This window comes from Ichthyophthirius multifiliis (genome assembly GCF_000220395.1).
Source record: "Ichthyophthirius multifiliis unplaced genomic scaffold scaff_1120509251268, whole genome shotgun sequence".
Taxonomy (NCBI): domain Eukaryota; phylum Ciliophora; class Oligohymenophorea; order Hymenostomatida; genus Ichthyophthirius; species Ichthyophthirius multifiliis.
Window position 1 is genome coordinate 126,258 of NW_004086040.1, and position 21,052 is coordinate 147,309.

Consider the following 21,052-nt stretch of genomic DNA (forward strand, 5'->3'; position numbering starts at 1 on the left):
TTTATTAATTTAAACTTATTTTTTTTTTAAATTAAAGTTTTCGTCTTTTGTTGTTGTTTTTTTATAGCTTATTTTATTTAGATTAATTTAGTTAATATAAATAATATATTAAAATCTTATTATTAAAAAAAATGTAATTTCTGTTATTGAATTATTTAGTAAAGTTTCAAAATTATATTAAAATTATAGGGAATTATGAATATTAATAAATATATGTTTAAATATGAATTATTAATTGTAAAAAATCTAACTTTTATATATTAATAATAATTTTTAAATATATTTATTATTAATGATATATTTTTTTCATAAATTTGAAAAACAAATAAAATTTCAACATAACTTTTATATTTTTTTTTTTAAAAAAAAAATATTATTTAATTTTAAATATATATAAAAAAATAATAATATTACAATTTTAAATATATATATTTAAATGGGTGCTTGTGTGAGATCTAAATAATTATAAAAACAAACAAAATATTATCATAAACCCTAAAAATAAGAAAAAAATGACTAAAGAAATTCTCAACAAAATAATCAATTAATATAAAAAGAATAACAAACAAAACAAGAGACAGATTAGGCATTTTAATAAAATTCAAGAGTAAAAGAGTATATATATATAATTAAATAAAAGAAATTAATTACAAAATAAACAAAAAATATATATTAAATCTTAAAGATATATTTCAATATAATAAATATTAAAAATTAGTTATAAAACATAAAAAGTGATAACTAAAAAAATAATTTATTAGAAAATAATCCAATAAAAGATAGATATAATAATTCAAATAGAATAAAGAAAAACATTTTATAGGAAAATCAAAAAAAATTAATATAAATAATGATTTTAAAATGAAAGATGAGAAACAAAGAAATATAAGTTAATCTTAATAAAATACAGCATAAATAAATAATAATAATAATCATAAATATTAATATGAATGCATTTAACAAACCTAGCCTCAACTTAATGAAAATTAAAGTAAAAAAAATTCTTAAAAAAAAATATTAATAAATAAAAAAATTATAAACAATATAAGAAAACAATTAATTATATTAATAAAAAGCTTAAAGCAGTTTAATCAATCAAGAAAAAAATTAGACTAAAAAATAAATTAGTTTATTATAATCTTAAATAAATCTATAATAAATATAAAATGAAATGAATCAATAAATGTCATAATAAATAATAAATAATTCAAACTAAAAACACCATTAAATAAAAAACAATTAATAAATATAAAATAATATTTATTAAACATAAAATTATATCTAATAAATATAAAATAATAATTAATAATATTAACATACTGATTAACAAATTTAATTAACTAGTTAAAAAACCAAATAAAATGAAAAGTAAAAGTAAAAACCATAAATAAACAATAATAATTAGGATACTGAATATGAATAATATCATAATAATACAAAAAATATATTAAATAGAAATGACATATATATATTTTCCAATTCCTAAGCTTAAAAGTAAATACTTAAATAAAATGGAAAAAACAGATAAATTTATTACAGTTTAAATGAATAAGAATTAAGACTTTATCAAATTGAAATTAGTAAACAAAAAAGTAAATATACAAACGATACTACTTAGGTAGACTAAGAAAATCAATAATATTAAAATTCTTATTTTTCTAATTTTTAAGATTGGGTAAAAATATTAGAGAAATATTAGCAGAGTTAGAAATAATAAGAAAGAGATTATGAAGATTATTTTAAATAAGATTTAATGACTTAAGTTTGTAAAAATATACTTAATTTAAAAGAAAGAAGCTGGTATGAAGAACTAACTTAATATTATAAAGTATAAAAAAATATTATATAATGAATTTGCATATATAAATAAAAATAATATTTTGTTAATTAAAAAAAAGGATAAAAATAATTTAAATAAAAATAATTAAATAATATAAGAAACTATTTTTGATAAAAAATTTATTTAAATTCATGAACATTTCAGATGGCTTATATTTTCCATAGCATATATAAATTTCGGATATAATGAGCAACCTTTAATGTTTTAATTCAATAGTTAATCTTAAGGATTAAAAATCAGATAAAACTCTTAATAAAATTTAAATATAAATGCATCAAATGATAAATAAGAATAAAAAGATTATAAACAATTTATTAGAGATATAAATTAATAATCTCCTAAAAAGATAAATATATAAATAAAAGTATACTAAAAAATAATAATTATAAATATAATATATATAAAAAAAATAATATATATATATATATTTAAATATATTATTTTTTATACATATAATTTTATTTAAAATAATTATTAGGAAGAAGAAAATAGTATTTTTTTAGAAAATTTACCTTAATTTTTATCTAATGTATGGTTTAATGGATTTATTTGGAAAGGAGTGTTTTTTAAATTATTCTCAAAAACTAAAGGAAACAAAATTAAGAAAGAAATTAAAGCTTTAAAACATGCATCAATTGAATATTTATAAAATATAACATATATAATAGATTAATAAATTAATAATTTTATTCTCCCTTTAATTTCTTTTTTTGAATCTTCTTCATGGATTTTATACGGATCTCCAGTTTTTAAAAATAAATAGAATAATTTTAAAGATAATATAGGTATTTATTTTTATATTTTTTCATTTTATTATATAAAATTTTAAAAAGCTTAATATTTATATTAAAATACATTACTTTTAAGAAATTTAAAAGCGAACAGCATAATCTAATATAATAAAATAGACGAACATATTCAATATTTAAATCCTATAAATAATCAAAATACAAACTAAAATAATTATTATTTTATTACTAATTTTATTGATTTGATACCTAAACAATCAGAAATTAATATTTTATTTATGATTCCTTATGATATTAATTCTAGTAATGTTTACTATAAAGTTCCTTCTGATGGTTATATAAAAATTAGTAAAATTATATAAATATTAGGGTATAATGATATCGATTGTAAATTTTCTTCACTTAATCATAATTAGTAAAAAACAGAACATTTATAAAAAAATTCAGTCAACAATAATAAAAGTAGTGCTTTAAATTAAATCAAATTTCATAAATTAGGATTTGATTTTATTATGATCTATTTATCTTTTAATGAACAAGTTTAAAATAAATTACCTTTAAATAAAAGAGCATCTGATCTTTTAATGTTTTCTCATAGAAAAACAAGGTAAAATAGAAATTTATATAAGTATTTTAATTCTATCTAAAATTATTTTAAAGAAAAAAAAATAAAAACTAATTAATATATTTTTTTTATAAGAAAATCAAAAATTAAAGAATATATATATATAAATATATATATATATAAATATATATTATATAATTTATATATATATATATATATATTTTTTTTTTTATATATATATTTTAGAGATTTAAATTTAGTTTATGGAAACGTTCTAATTTTTTAAAAATTTAAAAATAAAAATTCTTTTATACACCCTTAATTAATTTATGATAATAATACTTTCTAAATATTTAATTATAAGTATATTTAATTATTATTAATTTTATTATAATTTTTTTAAATACAAGAGATAAAAATGTTTAAAATTAAAAAAATGTATTTTCTGTAAGCTACAATTAAGAACAAGAAAATCACTTAATTAAAACCTATAAATAATAATTAATACAAATAGCATAAATATTAGATAATACTGACCAAATAATTAACCATGCATCTATAAAAGAGCTTTTCCATTAAAAAGGACTTAATATAAGATTTTAAATTTTATTATATTCAATGTTAAAAACATAAAAGTATAAAATAAAAACCTAAAAGATTTATATATTTTTTTAATAAAAAAAGAGCAAAAAATCTTGTTGGAAGTGACATATTATCACGAGTTATAAAAAACATAATAAAAGAATTAACTAATTCCAAATTTAATTACTTAAAAGGTCTAAAAAACCAAGAAATTTAATATAAAGATAAAATTCAATTCATAAAAGACTAATATTTTAAATAAACATGCATAAAATATATAAATACAGCTATAAAAGGAGTAGATGGAAATAATAACGATTAGAATAATATAAATACATATAACGAAATATTAATTGGAATAAATTTATTTAAATTAAAATCATTTAATTATAGTTAAAAAATATTAAAATAAAATTAATTAATGTATTATTTAAGTTGTTAAATTGTAAAAGATATAATTTAAATAGGCCAAAATGAGACTAATATATTCTTTTTTGGTATATAATAAAATTTATAGATTGGATTTTCATTCGAAATCGAAAAAAAAGTAAGAAACGATAAATTTTATTTCCTTATAAATAATTCGAATTTAAAAAGTTATGATATACATGCGATTATTTATAAATGTAAACATTTTTTATCAATAAAAGAAATAACATATTTATATTTACTTAAATTTAGTTCTAATAAAAAATCTAATTAAAAGTAATAACATATAATATAAATGCATATATATATATATATATATATTTTTATATATATATATTTATATATATTTTGAAAATAGAAATTTAGAAATAATTTTACCAAGCAGTCTTTATAAAATCAAAAATAAATAAAAAGATTGTCTTTTAAAAAATAAATATTATTTCCCAGAAGGAGAAACTTTGAAAGATTTCATTTCTTATTTATATTGTATATTCGGTAGCTTATGTGCTCTAGAAAATGAATAGAATATATTCTTAGAATTCTTTATATTTGAACTAATAGATTCAATATTTTTAAGTAATGAAGAAGAAGATTAATAAATAGCAATAATGTAGGACAAAATAATTCCTTTTTTATCAATATAATCATTATGTTCAGCTGAGTTAATAATAACAATATATACATTCAATGGTATTCTTTAAGAAAATAAGAGCTTAGTCGAATCTGAACAAAATTATATGATGGCTTTGCTTTCGATTCATAAATTATATGGAGATCCTAGAGGTAGAGGATCTTAAATAGTCCCTTGGGAGTAATTTATAGTTTGGAGATTAAGTATAATCGCACGATAATAATAGAAAATTCACGATGCTGAATATTTAGAGGAAATATTTGATTGTATATAATTCGGATTAAATAAAAATTACCTAAATTCCTATAAATTTGAACATTATATTTACCAAGATCCTTTTAAACCTTTATAAAATAATTTTAATTCAGAAAAATTTGATTAAGATATTTTCATTTAAAATAATTCTTAATAAAATATAGAAAAAAAAGATAATAATAATAATATAGAAAAATAAGGTAATACTAATAATTTTATGTTTCCTCATTGGGTTGAAACATTGAAATTTTTCGATGAAAATAAAAATAATGAGAATGTAGTTCATTAAACATTTGATAAGAAAAATAACATATAAATAATTTAATATTTATTATAAAATCTTTTAATTTTTTTCCCAATAAGTATTTCTTGGGAAACTAATTCTCTTAAATATTTCTTTTTTTAAATAATGTCTAATACATATATTTCATAATCTGGAGCATCTTCTATTTTTAAACATCCAGAAGTAAATATATATTACTTTTTAGTATTTTTTATTTACTTTTTTCTGTTATTTTATTTTTTTTAAACAAAAAAAATAAAAAAAAACAAAAAATTTAGAAAAAATAAAAAATGTTAAAAATTTATATATAAATATATTTAAAATAAAAAAAAAAGGATAAAACTGAAGCAAGTTCATATTCTAAATTCGAAAAAAATAAACCAATAAATTAATCTGGAAACATAGTTTAAATTCTAGAAAAAGACTCATCTACATTTTCTAAAAAAGACGCCATAGGTGTCCTTTATTCATGGGGTTAAAATACTGAAGGTTAAATGGGAAATGTCTATGATCCCAAAACCAATAACCCAAAACATCGCAAAATAAAAATTAATTTTCCCAAATTAGTCTATCCGTTAAAAGATTCAATTATAATTTAAGTTTCTTGTGGTTATTAACATAGTGTGGCTATTACTTTTAATGGAAATGTACTTGTCTGGGGAGATAATAGTAGTTCTTAATTAGGTTTAGGTATAAATAGTCCAAATTCTATATATTATCCAGTATAAATACCTAATATTTAAAATATTATCAATGTTTCATGCGGATCAGAACATACTTTAGCTTTAGATAATAGAAATTAAGTTTATAGTTGGGGAAACGGTATATTTTTTATTTATTTATTTTATTTTGATTTTTTTATTTAGGTGAAGGTGGGCTTTTAGGTCATAGTAATGAAGAAATATAAGCTTCACCAAAAATAATAGATAAATTTTAAGATTTATAGGTTGAATTTATTATTTGTGGTGGGTTACATTCACTTGCTCTTACAAAAAAAGGACATGTTTATAGTTGGGGAAGAAATGAAGGAGGATAATTAGGTTTAAATTAAGATGTTTTGAAAGATAATTTATACTTCTGTTGCCTTCCTGAGAAGATATGTGGATAATTAGAAGGCGTTTTTGTCAAATAAATTGCAGCAGGAGATGCTCATTCACTTGCTTTGGCTTAAAATGGACAGGTTTTTGGATGGGGATATAATATTAATGGATAATTGGGATTAGGATAATAATAAAGTGATAAATAAGTTAGTGAACCTAAATAAATTAAGAATTTATAGAAAATAGAAAAAGTAAAATATTAATATTTTTTGCTAATAAAAAAATAAAAAAAAAAGATTTTTTCCGGATAAACATTTTCAATGTTCATGAATCAAAATAAATAAGTAAAAAATATTAATATAAAAAAATATAAATTTAATAAGGTATTTTGTTGTGGTTTAAATGATTAAAATCAATTAGGAATTGAAAAGCTACCTATAAAAATATAAAACACACATAACTAATCTATATTAAATCAAAATATAAATATAATAGGTTAAATATATAAATATATATATATATATAATATATATAATATATATTTAATATTATAAATATATATATAATATATAATTTAATTAATAAAATAGATTAATATAAAGCAAATGATAATAGTAAAAATAATAACAATATATATATACCAAAAAGAATGGATTGTTTTTATTAAATGCCTGTATTGCATTTATCTTGTGGACATAATCATTCTTTAGCTTTCGTTTTAGCAGATACAAAACACTATATGGTATTTGCTTGGGGAATGAATAAACATGGCTAATTAGGAATAGGAGATACAGGATAAAATAGTTCAATGGCCCGTCCTATTACTTATTTATAAGATATAATAGCTTATAGTGTAAAAATATATATATATTTATATATAAAAAATATAATAATAAAATTATAGATATATATATATATATATTAATTTATTTATAGATTTATATATATATATATATATTATATTAATTAATTAATTTATTTAAAAAATTTACTTTTTATTTTATTTATTATTTATTATTTATTTGATTGTGTTTTTAAAAATTTAGAATATAAATAAAAAAATATATTTATATATATTATATATTTATTTAATTATTAAGATGGCCTGTGGATCTTATCATTCGCTTTTAATAATTAACGATATTACTAGAATAATTAAAAAAGATGTTGTAAAAAATTTAAAGTAAAATGTTGAAAAATATGATTCCTATTGGAATTTTTGCTCTAGTGATGATAAATTAAATTCTAAGCTATCATTAGATATATCTTCTTTGTTGTATAATTAAGAAAATATTATTCCTTCGGATGAAGGTTAGATTGAAAATCCGAAACATATAAAAAAATAAAATTAATTTTATTGCTTAGGACCTTAGTTTTAATGAAATTTTTACATTATTTATATATATAATTTATTTTTCATATTTATACTTTTTTATAAATTTGTTTTTTTAAAAAATAAATAAATAATTAAATTCAAATTAAATTTTTATTTTAGTTTACATAAATTTTTTTTAAAAAAAAAATGTTCAAATAAATAAATTTAAATTTACAAGAAACTAATAAAAAAGAAAATTTAAATAATAAAAATTATTACAAAAAAATATGTAATAGTTAATTGATTTCACCAATTTAAAATAGCCAAAATAATTAAAGTATGACATTAAAACATGAAAAAAATTAAGAAAACATATAAAAAAATGAAAATAAAACAACAAAAAATTAAAAAAAATAACATTTTTCATTCCATATAAATAATTAATAAATGCAAAATAATGGACAGAAATAAACTAATTAATAAATTTCAATAAAAAATTAATAACAAAATATAAATAATTAATAGTTTAATTTAAATAATTAATAATTTACAAAAAATAATTAATATTCAACAAATAATAAATAAATATGTAGAAGATTAATATCAGAAATAGATTAAAATAAAATATAAAATTAAGAATAACAAAATATTTATATTGAAAAAAAAAAAAATGAATAATAAAAGACTAGCTAAGAAACATAATTAAAAATATATTAAAAAAAAAATATAATAAATAAAATTACAAATAATAAATAAAAAATTATAGAATAATTAAAAAATATACATTAATAAAATATAAACAATAATATAAATAGTAATAATAATAATAATAATAATAATAATAATAATAATAATATCATTAATAATAAGTAAAAAAACTTTAATTAAACAATCAGTTTTTACATTGTTAAAAATAGCGAAAAAATTAAAAATAGATAAACTATTTAAAATACATTTTATTATAATAATTAATTTTAATCTAAAAATAATGATGTTCTTTAAAAAAATAAAAGTCAAACTTTTAATTATATATATTCTTAGCATAAATAAAAAAATTAAAAACTTTAAATTAATCTTTCTAAAAATAAAAAATACACTAGTTGCGATAATATTTATTTATTTGAGAAAAAATCTCCTTAAAGAAACAACAATAATAATTTAGAAGAAAAAAACATTACAAATAAACACTAAAAAATATTATAAATGTAGCAAGATCTAAATTTTGATTCAAAAACATAAAAAAGTCCTTATAAAAAGCTCATTAGAGTCCTAGAAATTTTAAAAACATTCGAAAATTCAAATTAGTAATTATTTTAAGATATGCAATAAAATTTATAATCTTTAGAAAGCATTGAAAAATAAAAAAACAAAAAAACTAAAATAAAGAGATAATGCTTTAATAAAAAATATAAGACTTAATGAATTAAAAAGCTTATTTAATTTAAAAAATCCCATAAAAAAATAACGCTTAAACTCAAACATCATAATAAGAAATTTAAATGAGTATTTTGGATAAAAAACCATAAATATATATATAAAATTCGAAAGGGGAAGAAATATAAAATCTAAATGCAATTTAAGAAAATGAACTTTATTAAAATCATATATAAAAACAATATTAAAAAATAAATTAATTATTAGAACAAGAATAAAATTATATTAATTAATTAATTTAATTTAGATCTTAAGGAATTAATATTGATGAAATTTATTAAAAAGAAGTCATATAATAATAATCAAATGATAGTTTATTTTTTAAAAAAAAAAATTATAATAATTAAAATGAAGAAGGTTTTGCAGATGAATCTAGTATTTTTTAAATTTTTATATATTTTTATAATATTTTATATATATTATTTATTATATAATAATTATTTTTAATAATTTAGTAATAAATGATTCAGACGAAAGTAGTTTTGGTTTTTTTGGTAAAAAAAATAAAAAGAAACGAGTAGTATATAAATGTTAAACCACGTAAAAAACTACGAAAAAAACTTCGCTTAAAACAATAAAAATCTTCCTTTAAACATAAAAGAAAAACTCTAATTAAATTTATAAAATGTTAATATAAGTATTCTTTCCTAAAATAATAATAATGAACAAGATAGTGATTGTGAAATCAGTGATTAATTTATTCTCGAAAATATAAATATATCACCTTAATAATTATTACAAATTAAATAAAAAGTACTTTCTGATCCTTATAATTTAGACTAATAATAATTAGAAATAGTTTAATAAATACATTAATTATAATTGTAAAAAAGCTTAATTTTAAAATAGAAAAATATAAAAATATTACCTTCAGATTTAACAAGGGAATTATAAGATTTTTGAAAAAAAAAAAGCAAAAAAAAAAAACAAAAATATTATATTTATATATATTTCTAAAATTCAAGTATTTGTTTTTATTAATTTTCTTTATAAAAAAAATAAAAACTTTATAAATATAGAAAAAAAAAATTATATATTTATATTTTTTATTCTCATATGTTTCGATGATTATTTCCAACTAAATATTTAATTGCTAAATCTTCTAAATCTTATAATGTTATTTTCCCGTCTTTATTATTATCTAAAACATCAAAATAAGTATCAGTATCAGCTTTAGTTGGATTAAAACCTTTACCCATATCTTTATATGCATCTTTCATCATTCCAAATATTTCAGATGAAGTTATTTCACCGCTTCCGTTTTTATCATACAATTCGAAAATACTCTTAGCTACTTATTTAGCGCCTTATATGTCTGTTATTCCTCCATAAGGAACTCTAGATTCTATATTTATATTCGTTAAATCCATTTATTTTTTAATTTTAAATAATTATTTAAAAAAAAATATTTAAATTTTTATTATAAAAATATCTAATAAAACATATAAAAAAAAGTGAAAATATTTAATTATTTTTTATTATTTAAAAGAAAATATATAATATAATTTTTTTTAAAAAAAGAAAAAATTAAATAAATATTAAAAAATAAATATATTTTATTTATATTTATATATATATATCATTTTCATAAATCAGGAGATATAAAATTAAAATTATTTGCGGGCAAAGGTACTATATTTTTTAAATAAATAAAAGTATAAGAAAGAGTCCAGGAAAGTGAATAATTCATAACCGAAAGCATTAATGATTCAGTATATAAATCATTTAGTTCAAAGTCATTTTCATCAATTTATAGGTATTTAAATGAATATAAATATACAAATAAAAGTTACTTATCATATAACCTCCAAATGAATATATTCCTGTAAAACCCTAAATTCCGAATAAAATTCCAATTAAAATGCCATACATTTATCGCAAATAAAATATAATTGTAAACAAATCTTCTTTTATAGGCTTTGAACCTTTTAAAAGAGCTATTTTCAATAACTCATTAAATTTTTTTTTATTGTTTTTAAATGATTAATATGGCATTTATTTTATTTTATTTTAATTTTAATTTTTAATTTGTTTAATTTATTTTTATAATAACAAAATATCTGACTTTTTAGTTAAATAAATATTAATAATTAAAAAATAATAATTTTATGTATAAATTAAAAAAAATATTAAAAAGACTTAGGTATATTTTATTAAAGATAATATAATTAAATATGAATAAAAAAATAAAAAATATAATTATGTAAAAAAAAATTATATATATAAAATAAAAATAAATATATATATATATAAATATATATATATATATTCTTTATTATATTTAATTTTATTAACATTTTTAATTTATATTTATTTTTTATAATAATATTTTTTTTATTTATTTATATTATTAATATTTATATATATATATTTTTTAATTAAATCAGAATTAATTTTTATTATACTTAATATTACTTATATTATTTTGAAATACTAAACTTTAAGAAGTTTAAATAGGTCCCAATGGAATTTTAATATTTTAATTTAAAATGTTATTATTAGAAAATAGTATTGCATCTTAAGAAGCTATTTTTACTTTTAGTTTAGCAATTTAACTTGAATATTATTAATTTATTATTTAAATTTATTCTTTCAAAGATTAATTTTCTTCTTTTAAATCATAAAATTAATTCTATTAAGAAGAAAATTTTTCTTATAAAAGAACACTTTCTGGTTTTATTTAATATTATTAATTTTTATATAGAATGCTTTCATATTTCTATTTATAATTTTCGACATCTTTTTCTAATTATTCTATATAATCTCTTTAATAATCTAGAACAAATCTTAATTATTTTTCGTTTTTTTAATTTTTTTCTTCTACAATAGCTGTTTTTGGTCTAGATATAGAAATATTAGTAACTGTTTATTTTAAAGAAGACATTTATTATTTTAAAATTTGATTTTCTTATTTTAAAATTTCATTTTCTTTTTTAGATTATTCTAGTCTTTTTTTAAAAATAATATTTCTTCATTCATTTTTTGTTTTTTTTTCTATATTTATAAAAAAAATATACTTATTAATTTATTTTTTTTGTATATATATAATAAAATATTTATTTTTTAATTATAAAACAAAAATTTAAACAAAAAATGGCAAATAAAAAAATTGATCCAGAATTCGATCTAGATGATGAATAAGAAGCTCTTTTTGCATAATAACGAGCACTTGAACCCCAACCTTAAATTAGTGTAAATGCACTTCCTACTCGTTTATATTTAGAAAAAACAACTCTTCCGACTATATATAAGGCATTAGAAGCATTAGAAAAAGAAAGACCTGTTAATCCTGTCGAGTTTTTTTCATATTATTTAATTACAAATAATCCTTATACATAAAAATTATCAAATGAAGTTGAAAGTCATTAAAAAATATAAGAATCGCCAACATTAGCAGAACTTAAATGAAACGCAAAAAATATTATATTTATTTGCTTTTTATATATATATATATATATATTATATTAAAAGTCAAATATTAATTTTTTGTTTAATTGTTTTGTTTTTTTTTTTTTTTAAATAAAAGTAAAAAAAAAAGAAATAAAAATTTAAAAAAAAAATAGTATATTAAATAAATAAATAAAAAAAAATATATAAAAATAAAAAGTTTTATTCTTCAAGATTTATAATGTAAAATATTTTTGTTTTCCGAATCTCTTTCTATGTATTCCCTTTCAATTAATGATTCGATTTTCTTCTTAATTTAAATAAGTTTAGGTTTAAATTTCTTCATCATAATATTCACCTCAGTAGCCAATTCTGAAAATTCTAATTGTTTTCTTGATTTCATTATTCTAACAATAGCAGCTTCAATAGCATGATCTCTATTTTCATTTACAGTTTCTATTTTATTTTATTTTTAAAAATAAATAAATTAAAAATAAAAATATATACCTCTTTTAAATTTCTTCTGACTACTAGGACTAGGTAAACTAAACTTAAGTTTATTGCTTTAGAATTTATTATTATATTTTACATATTCTTAATCTTCATTTTATTAAATAATAAGTATTTTCTATCTAAACTAAAATATATAAAGAAACAAAAAGTAAACATTAAAAAATAAAAAATAAAAAAATACTAAATGGAAAGCATATTTCTTAAATGTATCCAAATCAATTCCAACTAAATTCAAAATAAAACTAACAGGTACAAACTCGTCAATTTTTTCAAATTAAAGTAAAATAATAGCCGTAACTCCATTCATATTAACTGTATATTTAGTTTCTTTTCCATCTTCATTTTTATGATGTATTTTAATTTCATATTAACATAAGCAATTTATCCATTTTAATTTTTAGTTCTTTTTCTTTTCTTAATAAAAAACTCTATATTCTTCCATAATATCCTATATGTATTATGGTAAATTCAAATTTATATCCATATAAGTAGGCCAATTGACTTCTTATAAAACTTTTACACAAATATTAATATTATTATATTGTTTCAAGCTTTCTTTATTTCTATGTTTATTTTGTATATAATCATTAAATTACTTCTTATATTCATTAGCTAAATTTATATCGTTTAACATACCTTCGTAATTCTTTATTTCTGTTCCTTATCCACAACATCCCTTTATTTTTGTTATCATTACCTTTTCGTATTATATACTTTCAGATTCTTCCATTAAAAGACGTTGTGCTAATTAAGATTAATATAAATTTAAAAATATGTCTTTTTCATTTAAATCATTAAATACTTCTATTATTTTATCGATTTTTTTCTCCATTTCATCTTCATTTTCTTTTGCTCCTTTTCTTAGAGTTTTATCTGTATAATTTGCTAATAATTCAGGTACTCCATAGTCCTTTAAATTTAAATTATATAGTTTAATTTTAAAGATTTTTATACATCTATTTAAACGTTTAAAAATCTATCTAATGCATTTTTGAATGAAACCTTAAATATAGGGTCTTAATAAAAATTAGAATTAATAATATGATTTATATCATGGAAATATTTAAATATATTTTCAACAAATTAATAGTCCTAAATGAATGAATAAAAAATAATTATTTCATATTAAAATATTTATATAAATATATATATATATATATATATATATATATTTACTATTGCATATGATAATAATTTTTTCTAAATATTTTACTATGTTTACTATTATTATTTTTCTAATTCTTCTTCTTTTAAATGCGCATCTATTTTTTAATTTATTAAATCTTATCCAATCTAAGCACAATAATCACTAAAAGCTTATCGTATATCCTCAAAAGTATCATTTAATTTTTTATATAAATTATATACTAATTACAAAACCTATTTATTATATATATATTTATATATTTATTTTTATAAAAAGTTAAAATTAAAAAACTTTTGTCTTTTCATTTATTAACATATATTAAAATCCAGAATCTTTAGATAGTAAAATAGGTTTATAATTTTTAATCATTTCATCATTAAAAATACTACTAATCTATTCATGAGTATTAGAAAATCTATGTAAAGCTTAAGCGAATCTATTTTTTTCTTATTCTAATAAATTATTAGTGTTCCATAAATATTCTTCACAAGACATAGTATCACTCCATTCTTTAAATTTAGTTTAATAATAAAATGTAGCATCATCAATTAAGCTTTTTCCAATTAAAAGTAAATTTCGTTTGGATGAGGGCTTTCATTTCTGTTTATTTCTATAAATATATCGCATATTTTCTTTAATTATTCTTTGTCTACGAGTTCATTTTATCTATCTTTATTTATATAATCTTAAAATGCTTTTATTATATTATCTTTTATATTTTTATGAACATATTTCTCGTAAAATTTTATTGCTTATTTTTTTTTTTTTAATATTATTTTTTTTGTTTAAATAAAAATTACCAATATATCTTAATTTTGGTAAATTATTATGTTCGATATGCGATTTATCCTTTTTTTTTTATAAAAAAAAATATTTTATTATAATATAAATATATATTTTTTTTTTTTTTACTAAATATGAGAAAAATCTTGTCATAAATTTTGTAAAAATTAAATGATTTTCCCATTTTCTTGTCAAAGCATTTAATAAAATTTCTCCTTTTAAATCTTTTACTTATTAATAAATCTTTTTTTTTATTTTTTTTTTAAAAAAAAGAATAAAAATTAAGCATTTATAATTTTAATGCTAATAGTAATATATAGGAAAACGAATTATAATTTTTTTTAAAAAATAATACTTTATTAATAACAAAAAATTATATTTGATCTTTATAAGCTTCATACAATTATTCTGGATTCTTTAATTATTTTTCAAGACACATATTATATATGATTCTAAAATAATTTTTAAGTCTTTTATAATAAAATAAATAATTAAAATATATACGTATAAGTATTGCTATATTAGGTAGTAGTTATTTAATCTTCTTTTTCAAGTTCTTAACCATTAAATTACTTATCTAACAAAATATGAAGCTTTTATATACATGGTTCTATTTGTTTCCAACCAGTTTAAAAATCCATTTTTACCATATCTTTTTTTTTTTTTTTTTTATAATATTTATTTATATTAAATAATTATTATTTAATTTTTTATAAAAAATAAAAAAAATTTAAATATTTTAATTTTTATATTTTATAATTATAAAATTATTTAATTTGCATTTTTATTATTTTTATAAATTTCCTATCTAATTATAGTTTTTAATAACTAAAAATATAAAAAAAAAATATTATAAATATAATTAAAAAATATAATATATTAATTAATCTTTTTTAAATATTAAAATTTTTTTAATCACTTAATCTATAAATATTTATAAATATACTAATCATAAATTTCTTATGATATTTGACACACTTGTTCGTTACTATCATAATTTAACAAGTTTTATATCTAAAAAAACAATCCAGTTTATTCCATATTCTACAAAATAGCCCTAACAAAATTAATATCATCACAATACAGTAACTATTCAAAAATACATTAAAGGGAATAAAGCCATTTTATAGTAATATTAGCATTAAAGTTATAATTTTTAATAATTTAATTTAGAAAATTAAGTAACTCTTTTTGATTTATCATAATTTTAATTTTACAAAAGTTTGAATTAATTACTATATTAAGCAAAAAATGTGCTAAGTTAATTTTAATTTTCAACTCATCATTAATCAAACATTAGATAATTAACTCATAATTTCTTTATTCAATCAAAACTTCTAAAACATAATCATTTTTACATGTAGCTATATTCGATAATATCAAAGATGCGGCATTTCTACAATTAAGGTTTTACTATTATAATACCTTTATTAAACAACTTACAACCCCAAATTCTACAAATTATAAAATTATAAAATCATTTCCATTATATATTATTTAATCAATTAAATTTAATCCATCTATTAATATTTCATTGTCTTTTTATTTTAAAATTCCAATAATAGTAAAGTAGTTTTCAGAAATAAAGTTTTGAGTTTAATCTGAATGGTGTTCTGAGTATATTTCTTAAAATATTTAAACAATGCTATTAACATGATTTTTTTTAAAATTAATCTAAAATAATTAATAAAATAGGGATTAATGAAGGAATCTTTATATATATATATATTTATTAAAAATAAATATATATATATATATATATATTTATATATATATATATATATAATTATATTAACATTATAACTGTATTCTTCCTAATGATCTTTTAATAAGTGCTCTAGAAAAAATAATGAAGATGCAATAAATACTTCTAAATCCTTAGGTTCTGTTTTTCTAGTAAATCTTTAAATGCCATAATAATATTTCTTTCAAATAGTTCTTTTTGACCTTCTTTTTTATAATTTTAATCAACTAAAATATTTCCTGTAAAATGAAACAACTATAGTTAATAATATATATATATATATATACGTATATATATTTATATATATATATATATATTATTTATATGTATTATATATATATCTACTATATATATTTTTATTTCTATATTTAATTATTTATTTCATTTTATTATTACATAATCTAGTTATTTATAGTCTTCTTAAAGTTAAATTTTTAATATTAGTATATTGTAAAAATTATAACAAATGATATCATGTATTTAATCTTTTTACATTTAAACTGATAAATCTGCCAATAAACTTGAAGAGTTAATTTACAAATTTGGATATTATTCAAATTTTGATTAAATAAATTATACACAATAAATATGTAAATTATTATTTATCATCCATTTGTAAAGTTAAAAAGTCTAAATATTTACACAATATTATTTATGATATTGGCTTAATTTTTCAAATTAACATATAACATATTCACATTCATTATATTTTTGAAGTTCTAAATTTTCAAATAATCTTTATGATAATTTTTTTATATTTTATTCATCTTATTATATCTCTATTATTTAATCTATTTTTGTTAATATAAAAAAGAATAATCACATATTTTTTTTGTCTACTATTTTTTTTTTTGTTACCATTTGTTTCATTTTATTCTATATTTTCTAATATTTTCAATCGTTTTTAATGTATTATTTATTAACATTTTTTTTTCTTATTTCAATTCTATATTAACTTTTTTTATTCTAGATACATAATTTTATATCTTATTCATATTACGTTTATATCATTATTAGTTTATTTGATTTTTTTTTAAAAAAGCTATTTTATTATTTTAATATTAATTTTTTTCGTTTTCTATAAAATATTAATTTTTAATTTAATGTAATTTATAGTCATATTAAAATTTGCTATTTATAAAAATAAAGAAGTATTGTCATAAAATAAATAGAAAAATATTAATATATAAGAATTTATTTAAAATAATAATAATATGATATAATGATTATATTTCAAAAAAATATAAAAGGTTCAAATTAATATTTAAAATCAAAATCATAAGACAGTATCAAAAAATTAAAAGAAAATGAATTAAATTTATAAAATTTATATAAAAAAATAAATTATAATTTTATTTAAGATATTAAAATAGAATAGAGTTAAAAAATTAAATATCAAATAATTACCTTAAAAACCCTTTATTATATAAAAAATGTTTTCAGCAATATGAAATATAATTACACTTAATAAATAAAAGATAGGAAATTATATAAATAAATAAACAAAAATATGCTAAAGAATAAATAAAATAATAAAATATATTAAAAAATCAAATTTTAACAATTAAAAAAATTAATAGAAACAAATCTTTTATAAACTAAAATTTTTAAAGAAAATACTTTTGTAAATACAAGAATCAATAATTAATATAAAATTAATAAAGTAAATAATAAAAGAATGGTAACATATGACTGAAATTTTTGTAACTAAAAATGTTTATTAAAAACAAATTTAAAAGAAAAGTACACATAGCTTAAAATATTTAACAAAAATAAAGATTTTTTAAATGAAAATAATAAAAAACCATCATAAAGCATATAAAATATTTAAAATTATTATTTCTTGTCCTTTTTTTTATTAATTAAATGTATTTTAAAAGGAATAATATATATTATATATAATTATAAATTATATATTATAAAACAATCTTTCAAGTGTATTTTCTTTTTTAATTTTTAGAACTTCTTAATTATTAAGTATAAAAGTATTTTAACTTTAAAAATAATTTACATAAATATAAATTTATTTTTAATATAATTTAAAAGTTTTTGTATATTAAATTTATATTTTATTTAATAAAATAAATGATTAAGTTAAATATATTTTATTTCTAAAAGTTTAAAGATATTACTTTTTTTATTTAAAAAAAAAAAAATTGTATAATTTGAACATAAATAATATTTATTTATTTATTTTTTTATAAAAAATATATTAAATAAAAAAGTATTTAATTGATTATTATCATATTTCTAAAAATGTTTCATCTTTTTTTTTTTTTTTTAATGAAAATAATTACTAATATTTCAATAAAATATACAATTTATATTTTGTAAAAAATAAAAATAATTAGATATCTGATAGAATATAGAAAAAAAAAAAAAAATTTAAATTATAATTAAAGAAAATAAATTTACTTTTCTAAACTTAACATTTTTTTTTTGGAAAAAAAAATAAAAAAAAATGGGAAATTCCCAAACAGAAGCCAATATAAAAAACAATATAAATTATGTTCACAAATGGTTAGAATAAAACAAAGAAATTTAATTTCAAATAATATTATTCCAAAACAAATTATTTCGCACAATTCAATGTAAAAGTCGTACTGATCCCCAATCTTAATTTATAATAAAAATATATCTAAAAGAAACCGTAAAAATATCTTAAGAAATTCAAGCCTAATTTTAGCATTAATATTAATTGTTTATAGATCACCCAAATATTTTACCCTTTCAAAAATATTACGAAAATCACCATTTTATATTAATTTCTCGTTAAAAAATGTTCACAACATTATAAGAAAGACTATTATAAAAACCTTTACTAAATCTTTAATAAAAGCAATATATTTTATTCCAAATAATAATAGCCCTAAAATATATTCATTCCCAAAATACATTCCACGGCTCATTATGTACTTCAAATATTTTACTCACAACTTCAAACCATGTATATGTTTCTGATTTCGCACATTATAAACCTCTTTTTATTCTCGATTAATTACATGATTTGAGATTTTTTTTTAAAACTCATGAAAAAAATTGCAGTTTAGCGCCTGAAAAATTCCAAATCAATAATTTAGAATTAGGTGAGTAATAAATAATTTAGAAAATGTAATAAATGGATATTTTTAGTTTAGGATGTATAATTAATTATCTATTCTAAGAAACAGAACATCCTTTATTTACATATGAGACCGTACAAAAATTCGGGAAAGGCGAGTTTTCTCCTTTAAACATTATTTAAGGTATTAAAGAAGAATACATACAAAAAATGGTTATTAATATTATAATTAAAAGAAAATATAAAATATTAGATGAATTTATAAGCGAATTTTTATAAAATATAAATCAATAGGCTTATTAATTAATACATAATATAGATTGTATTTTGAATTTATAATTTTAGAAAAATACTGATTTCACAATTATTTTCATTGATTCTATTTTATAGGAAATTCATTAAAAGATATTAAAAATAGAAAATTATGAATAAAAAGTTTAAAAAAATATAAAGCATTTATAAATTTTATAAGAAATATAAAAATTTAATAAAGAAAAAGTATTATTAAAATTTTTAAATAATTAAAAAAAAGAAGAGTAAATAAATGACGAAATAATTCTTTTAATACAAATCTTATTTAATAATTTTAAATATGTAGAATTTATTCACACAAAAGTTCTTGGATTAAAATTAATTTATGAATTTTCTAAATATATTAAAAATTAAGACTATTTATATTAAATAATGGGTTAATTAGGTAGTATTTTTAACTATAAAGAAGTAGGAAATGAACGTAATTTGATTCAAGAGTAGGCTTTTGAATATTTTTGTCAATTATTCGAAAAAATAGATAAAAACTAAATAAAAGATTATAAAAGTTTCAAAATTTATATATGGGAAAATATAGAAAAAGCATTTACAAATGAAAACATATAAATTACTTTTGGAAAAAACTACTCATAAATAATAAAAAAAAGTCTCCAAATAACAAAAGATTAATAAAATAATTTAAATGAAAAAATAAAACTTCATATATTTTAATATCTTTAGAAAATAAAAAACGATTAAAATATTTTAAATGATACTTCTTCCTTTTTTTTTGATTTTTCAGATTTTTTATTCAATTAAGATTGCCAAAAAGTTCTAGAAGGAAATCTTATTTTATATAAAAATGCTATTAATAATGGAATCTTAACTCCAGAAAATATCACTGATAGTATTTTTGAAGCAATTTCTTAATAATTAACTTAAATATTAGTACATGAAAAAGAGGATATATTTTTAATATATAAAATTATTTAAATTATTTCTTATAAATTTATAGAAAATAATAATCTAATTAGTCTATAATTAA

At 15.9% G+C, this 21,052-nt stretch overlaps 4 protein-coding genes across 4 annotated transcripts, besides 41 other annotated features; 2 read left to right on the forward strand and 2 right to left on the reverse strand. All coding sequences in view use genetic code 6, as the record gives it.

Moving 5' to 3' along the window:
• Nucleotides 1-360: 360 nt before the first annotated feature.
• Nucleotides 361-431: a microsatellite.
• Nucleotides 432-897: 466 nt separating this feature from the next.
• Nucleotides 898-941: a microsatellite.
• Nucleotides 942-993: 52 nt separating this feature from the next.
• Nucleotides 994-1,040: a microsatellite.
• Nucleotides 1,041-1,240: 200 nt separating this feature from the next.
• Nucleotides 1,241-1,309: a microsatellite.
• A 590-nt stretch (nucleotides 1,310-1,899) lies between these two features.
• Nucleotides 1,900-1,932: a microsatellite.
• Nucleotides 1,933-2,189: 257 nt separating this feature from the next.
• Nucleotides 2,190-2,265: a microsatellite.
• Nucleotides 2,212-2,261: a microsatellite.
• Nucleotides 2,266-3,307: 1,042 nt separating the features above from the next.
• Nucleotides 3,308-3,375: a microsatellite.
• Nucleotides 3,376-4,464: 1,089 nt separating this feature from the next.
• Nucleotides 4,465-4,512: a microsatellite.
• Nucleotides 4,513-4,905: 393 nt separating this feature from the next.
• On the forward strand, nucleotides 4,906-7,756 carry IMG5_172590 (regulator of chromosome condensation, putative; the record flags this gene model as incomplete). The annotated part of the gene is made up of 7 exons (XM_004029773.1): nucleotides 4,906-5,062; nucleotides 5,216-5,328; nucleotides 5,670-6,156; nucleotides 6,201-6,625; nucleotides 6,758-6,869; nucleotides 6,965-7,227; nucleotides 7,475-7,756. The coding sequence occupies 7 exons, from the start codon at nucleotides 4,906-4,908 to the stop codon at nucleotides 7,754-7,756; spliced, it is 1,839 nt and encodes a 612-aa protein (XP_004029821.1).
• Nucleotides 5,203-5,265: a microsatellite.
• Nucleotides 5,594-5,634: a microsatellite.
• Nucleotides 6,875-6,946: a microsatellite.
• Nucleotides 6,875-6,947: a microsatellite.
• Nucleotides 7,234-7,337: a microsatellite.
• Nucleotides 7,757-8,066: 310 nt separating the features above from the next.
• Nucleotides 8,067-8,108: a microsatellite.
• A 114-nt stretch (nucleotides 8,109-8,222) lies between these two features.
• Nucleotides 8,223-8,270: a microsatellite.
• Nucleotides 8,271-8,393: 123 nt separating this feature from the next.
• Nucleotides 8,394-8,483: a microsatellite.
• Nucleotides 8,441-8,497: a microsatellite.
• Nucleotides 8,491-8,558: a microsatellite.
• A 941-nt stretch (nucleotides 8,559-9,499) lies between these two features.
• Nucleotides 9,500-9,555: a microsatellite.
• Nucleotides 9,503-9,541: a microsatellite.
• Nucleotides 9,534-9,574: a microsatellite.
• Nucleotides 9,575-9,677: 103 nt separating this feature from the next.
• Nucleotides 9,678-9,723: a microsatellite.
• A 302-nt stretch (nucleotides 9,724-10,025) lies between these two features.
• Nucleotides 10,026-10,056: a microsatellite.
• Nucleotides 10,057-10,175: 119 nt separating this feature from the next.
• Nucleotides 10,176-10,493, reverse strand: IMG5_172600 (hypothetical protein; the record flags this gene model as incomplete). Its single annotated transcript, XM_004029774.1, has 1 exon — nucleotides 10,176-10,493. One exon carries the CDS (start codon nucleotides 10,491-10,493, stop codon nucleotides 10,176-10,178), a length of 318 nt encoding a protein of 105 aa, XP_004029822.1.
• A 789-nt stretch (nucleotides 10,494-11,282) lies between these two features.
• Nucleotides 11,283-11,353: a microsatellite.
• Nucleotides 11,307-11,387: a microsatellite.
• Nucleotides 11,339-11,392: a microsatellite.
• A 27-nt stretch (nucleotides 11,393-11,419) lies between these two features.
• Nucleotides 11,420-11,472: a microsatellite.
• A 538-nt stretch (nucleotides 11,473-12,010) lies between these two features.
• Nucleotides 12,011-12,059: a microsatellite.
• Nucleotides 12,060-12,216: 157 nt separating this feature from the next.
• Nucleotides 12,217-12,531, forward strand: IMG5_172610 (hypothetical protein; the record flags this gene model as incomplete). Its single annotated transcript, XM_004029775.1, has 1 exon — nucleotides 12,217-12,531. The coding sequence occupies one exon, from the start codon at nucleotides 12,217-12,219 to the stop codon at nucleotides 12,529-12,531; it is 315 nt and encodes a 104-aa protein (XP_004029823.1).
• Nucleotides 12,532-12,640: 109 nt separating this feature from the next.
• Nucleotides 12,641-12,683: a microsatellite.
• Nucleotides 12,652-12,725: a microsatellite.
• A 14-nt stretch (nucleotides 12,726-12,739) lies between these two features.
• IMG5_172620 (hypothetical protein) lies at nucleotides 12,740-15,906 on the reverse strand (the record flags this gene model as incomplete). The annotated part of the gene is made up of 10 exons (XM_004029776.1): nucleotides 12,740-12,966; nucleotides 13,018-13,073; nucleotides 13,620-13,933; nucleotides 13,978-14,115; nucleotides 14,200-14,403; nucleotides 14,462-14,679; nucleotides 14,971-15,019; nucleotides 15,309-15,405; nucleotides 15,458-15,605; nucleotides 15,900-15,906. 10 exons carry the CDS (start codon nucleotides 15,904-15,906, stop codon nucleotides 12,740-12,742), a joined length of 1,458 nt encoding a protein of 485 aa, XP_004029824.1.
• Nucleotides 14,154-14,195: a microsatellite.
• Nucleotides 14,923-14,962: a microsatellite.
• Nucleotides 15,786-15,832: a microsatellite.
• Nucleotides 15,786-15,840: a microsatellite.
• Nucleotides 15,907-16,667: 761 nt separating the features above from the next.
• Nucleotides 16,668-16,738: a microsatellite.
• Nucleotides 16,739-16,964: 226 nt separating this feature from the next.
• Nucleotides 16,965-17,051: a microsatellite.
• Nucleotides 17,042-17,091: a microsatellite.
• Nucleotides 17,047-17,092: a microsatellite.
• A 431-nt stretch (nucleotides 17,093-17,523) lies between these two features.
• Nucleotides 17,524-17,560: a microsatellite.
• Nucleotides 17,561-18,579: 1,019 nt separating this feature from the next.
• Nucleotides 18,580-18,614: a microsatellite.
• The last annotated feature ends 2,438 nt before the right edge of the window (nucleotides 18,615-21,052 follow it).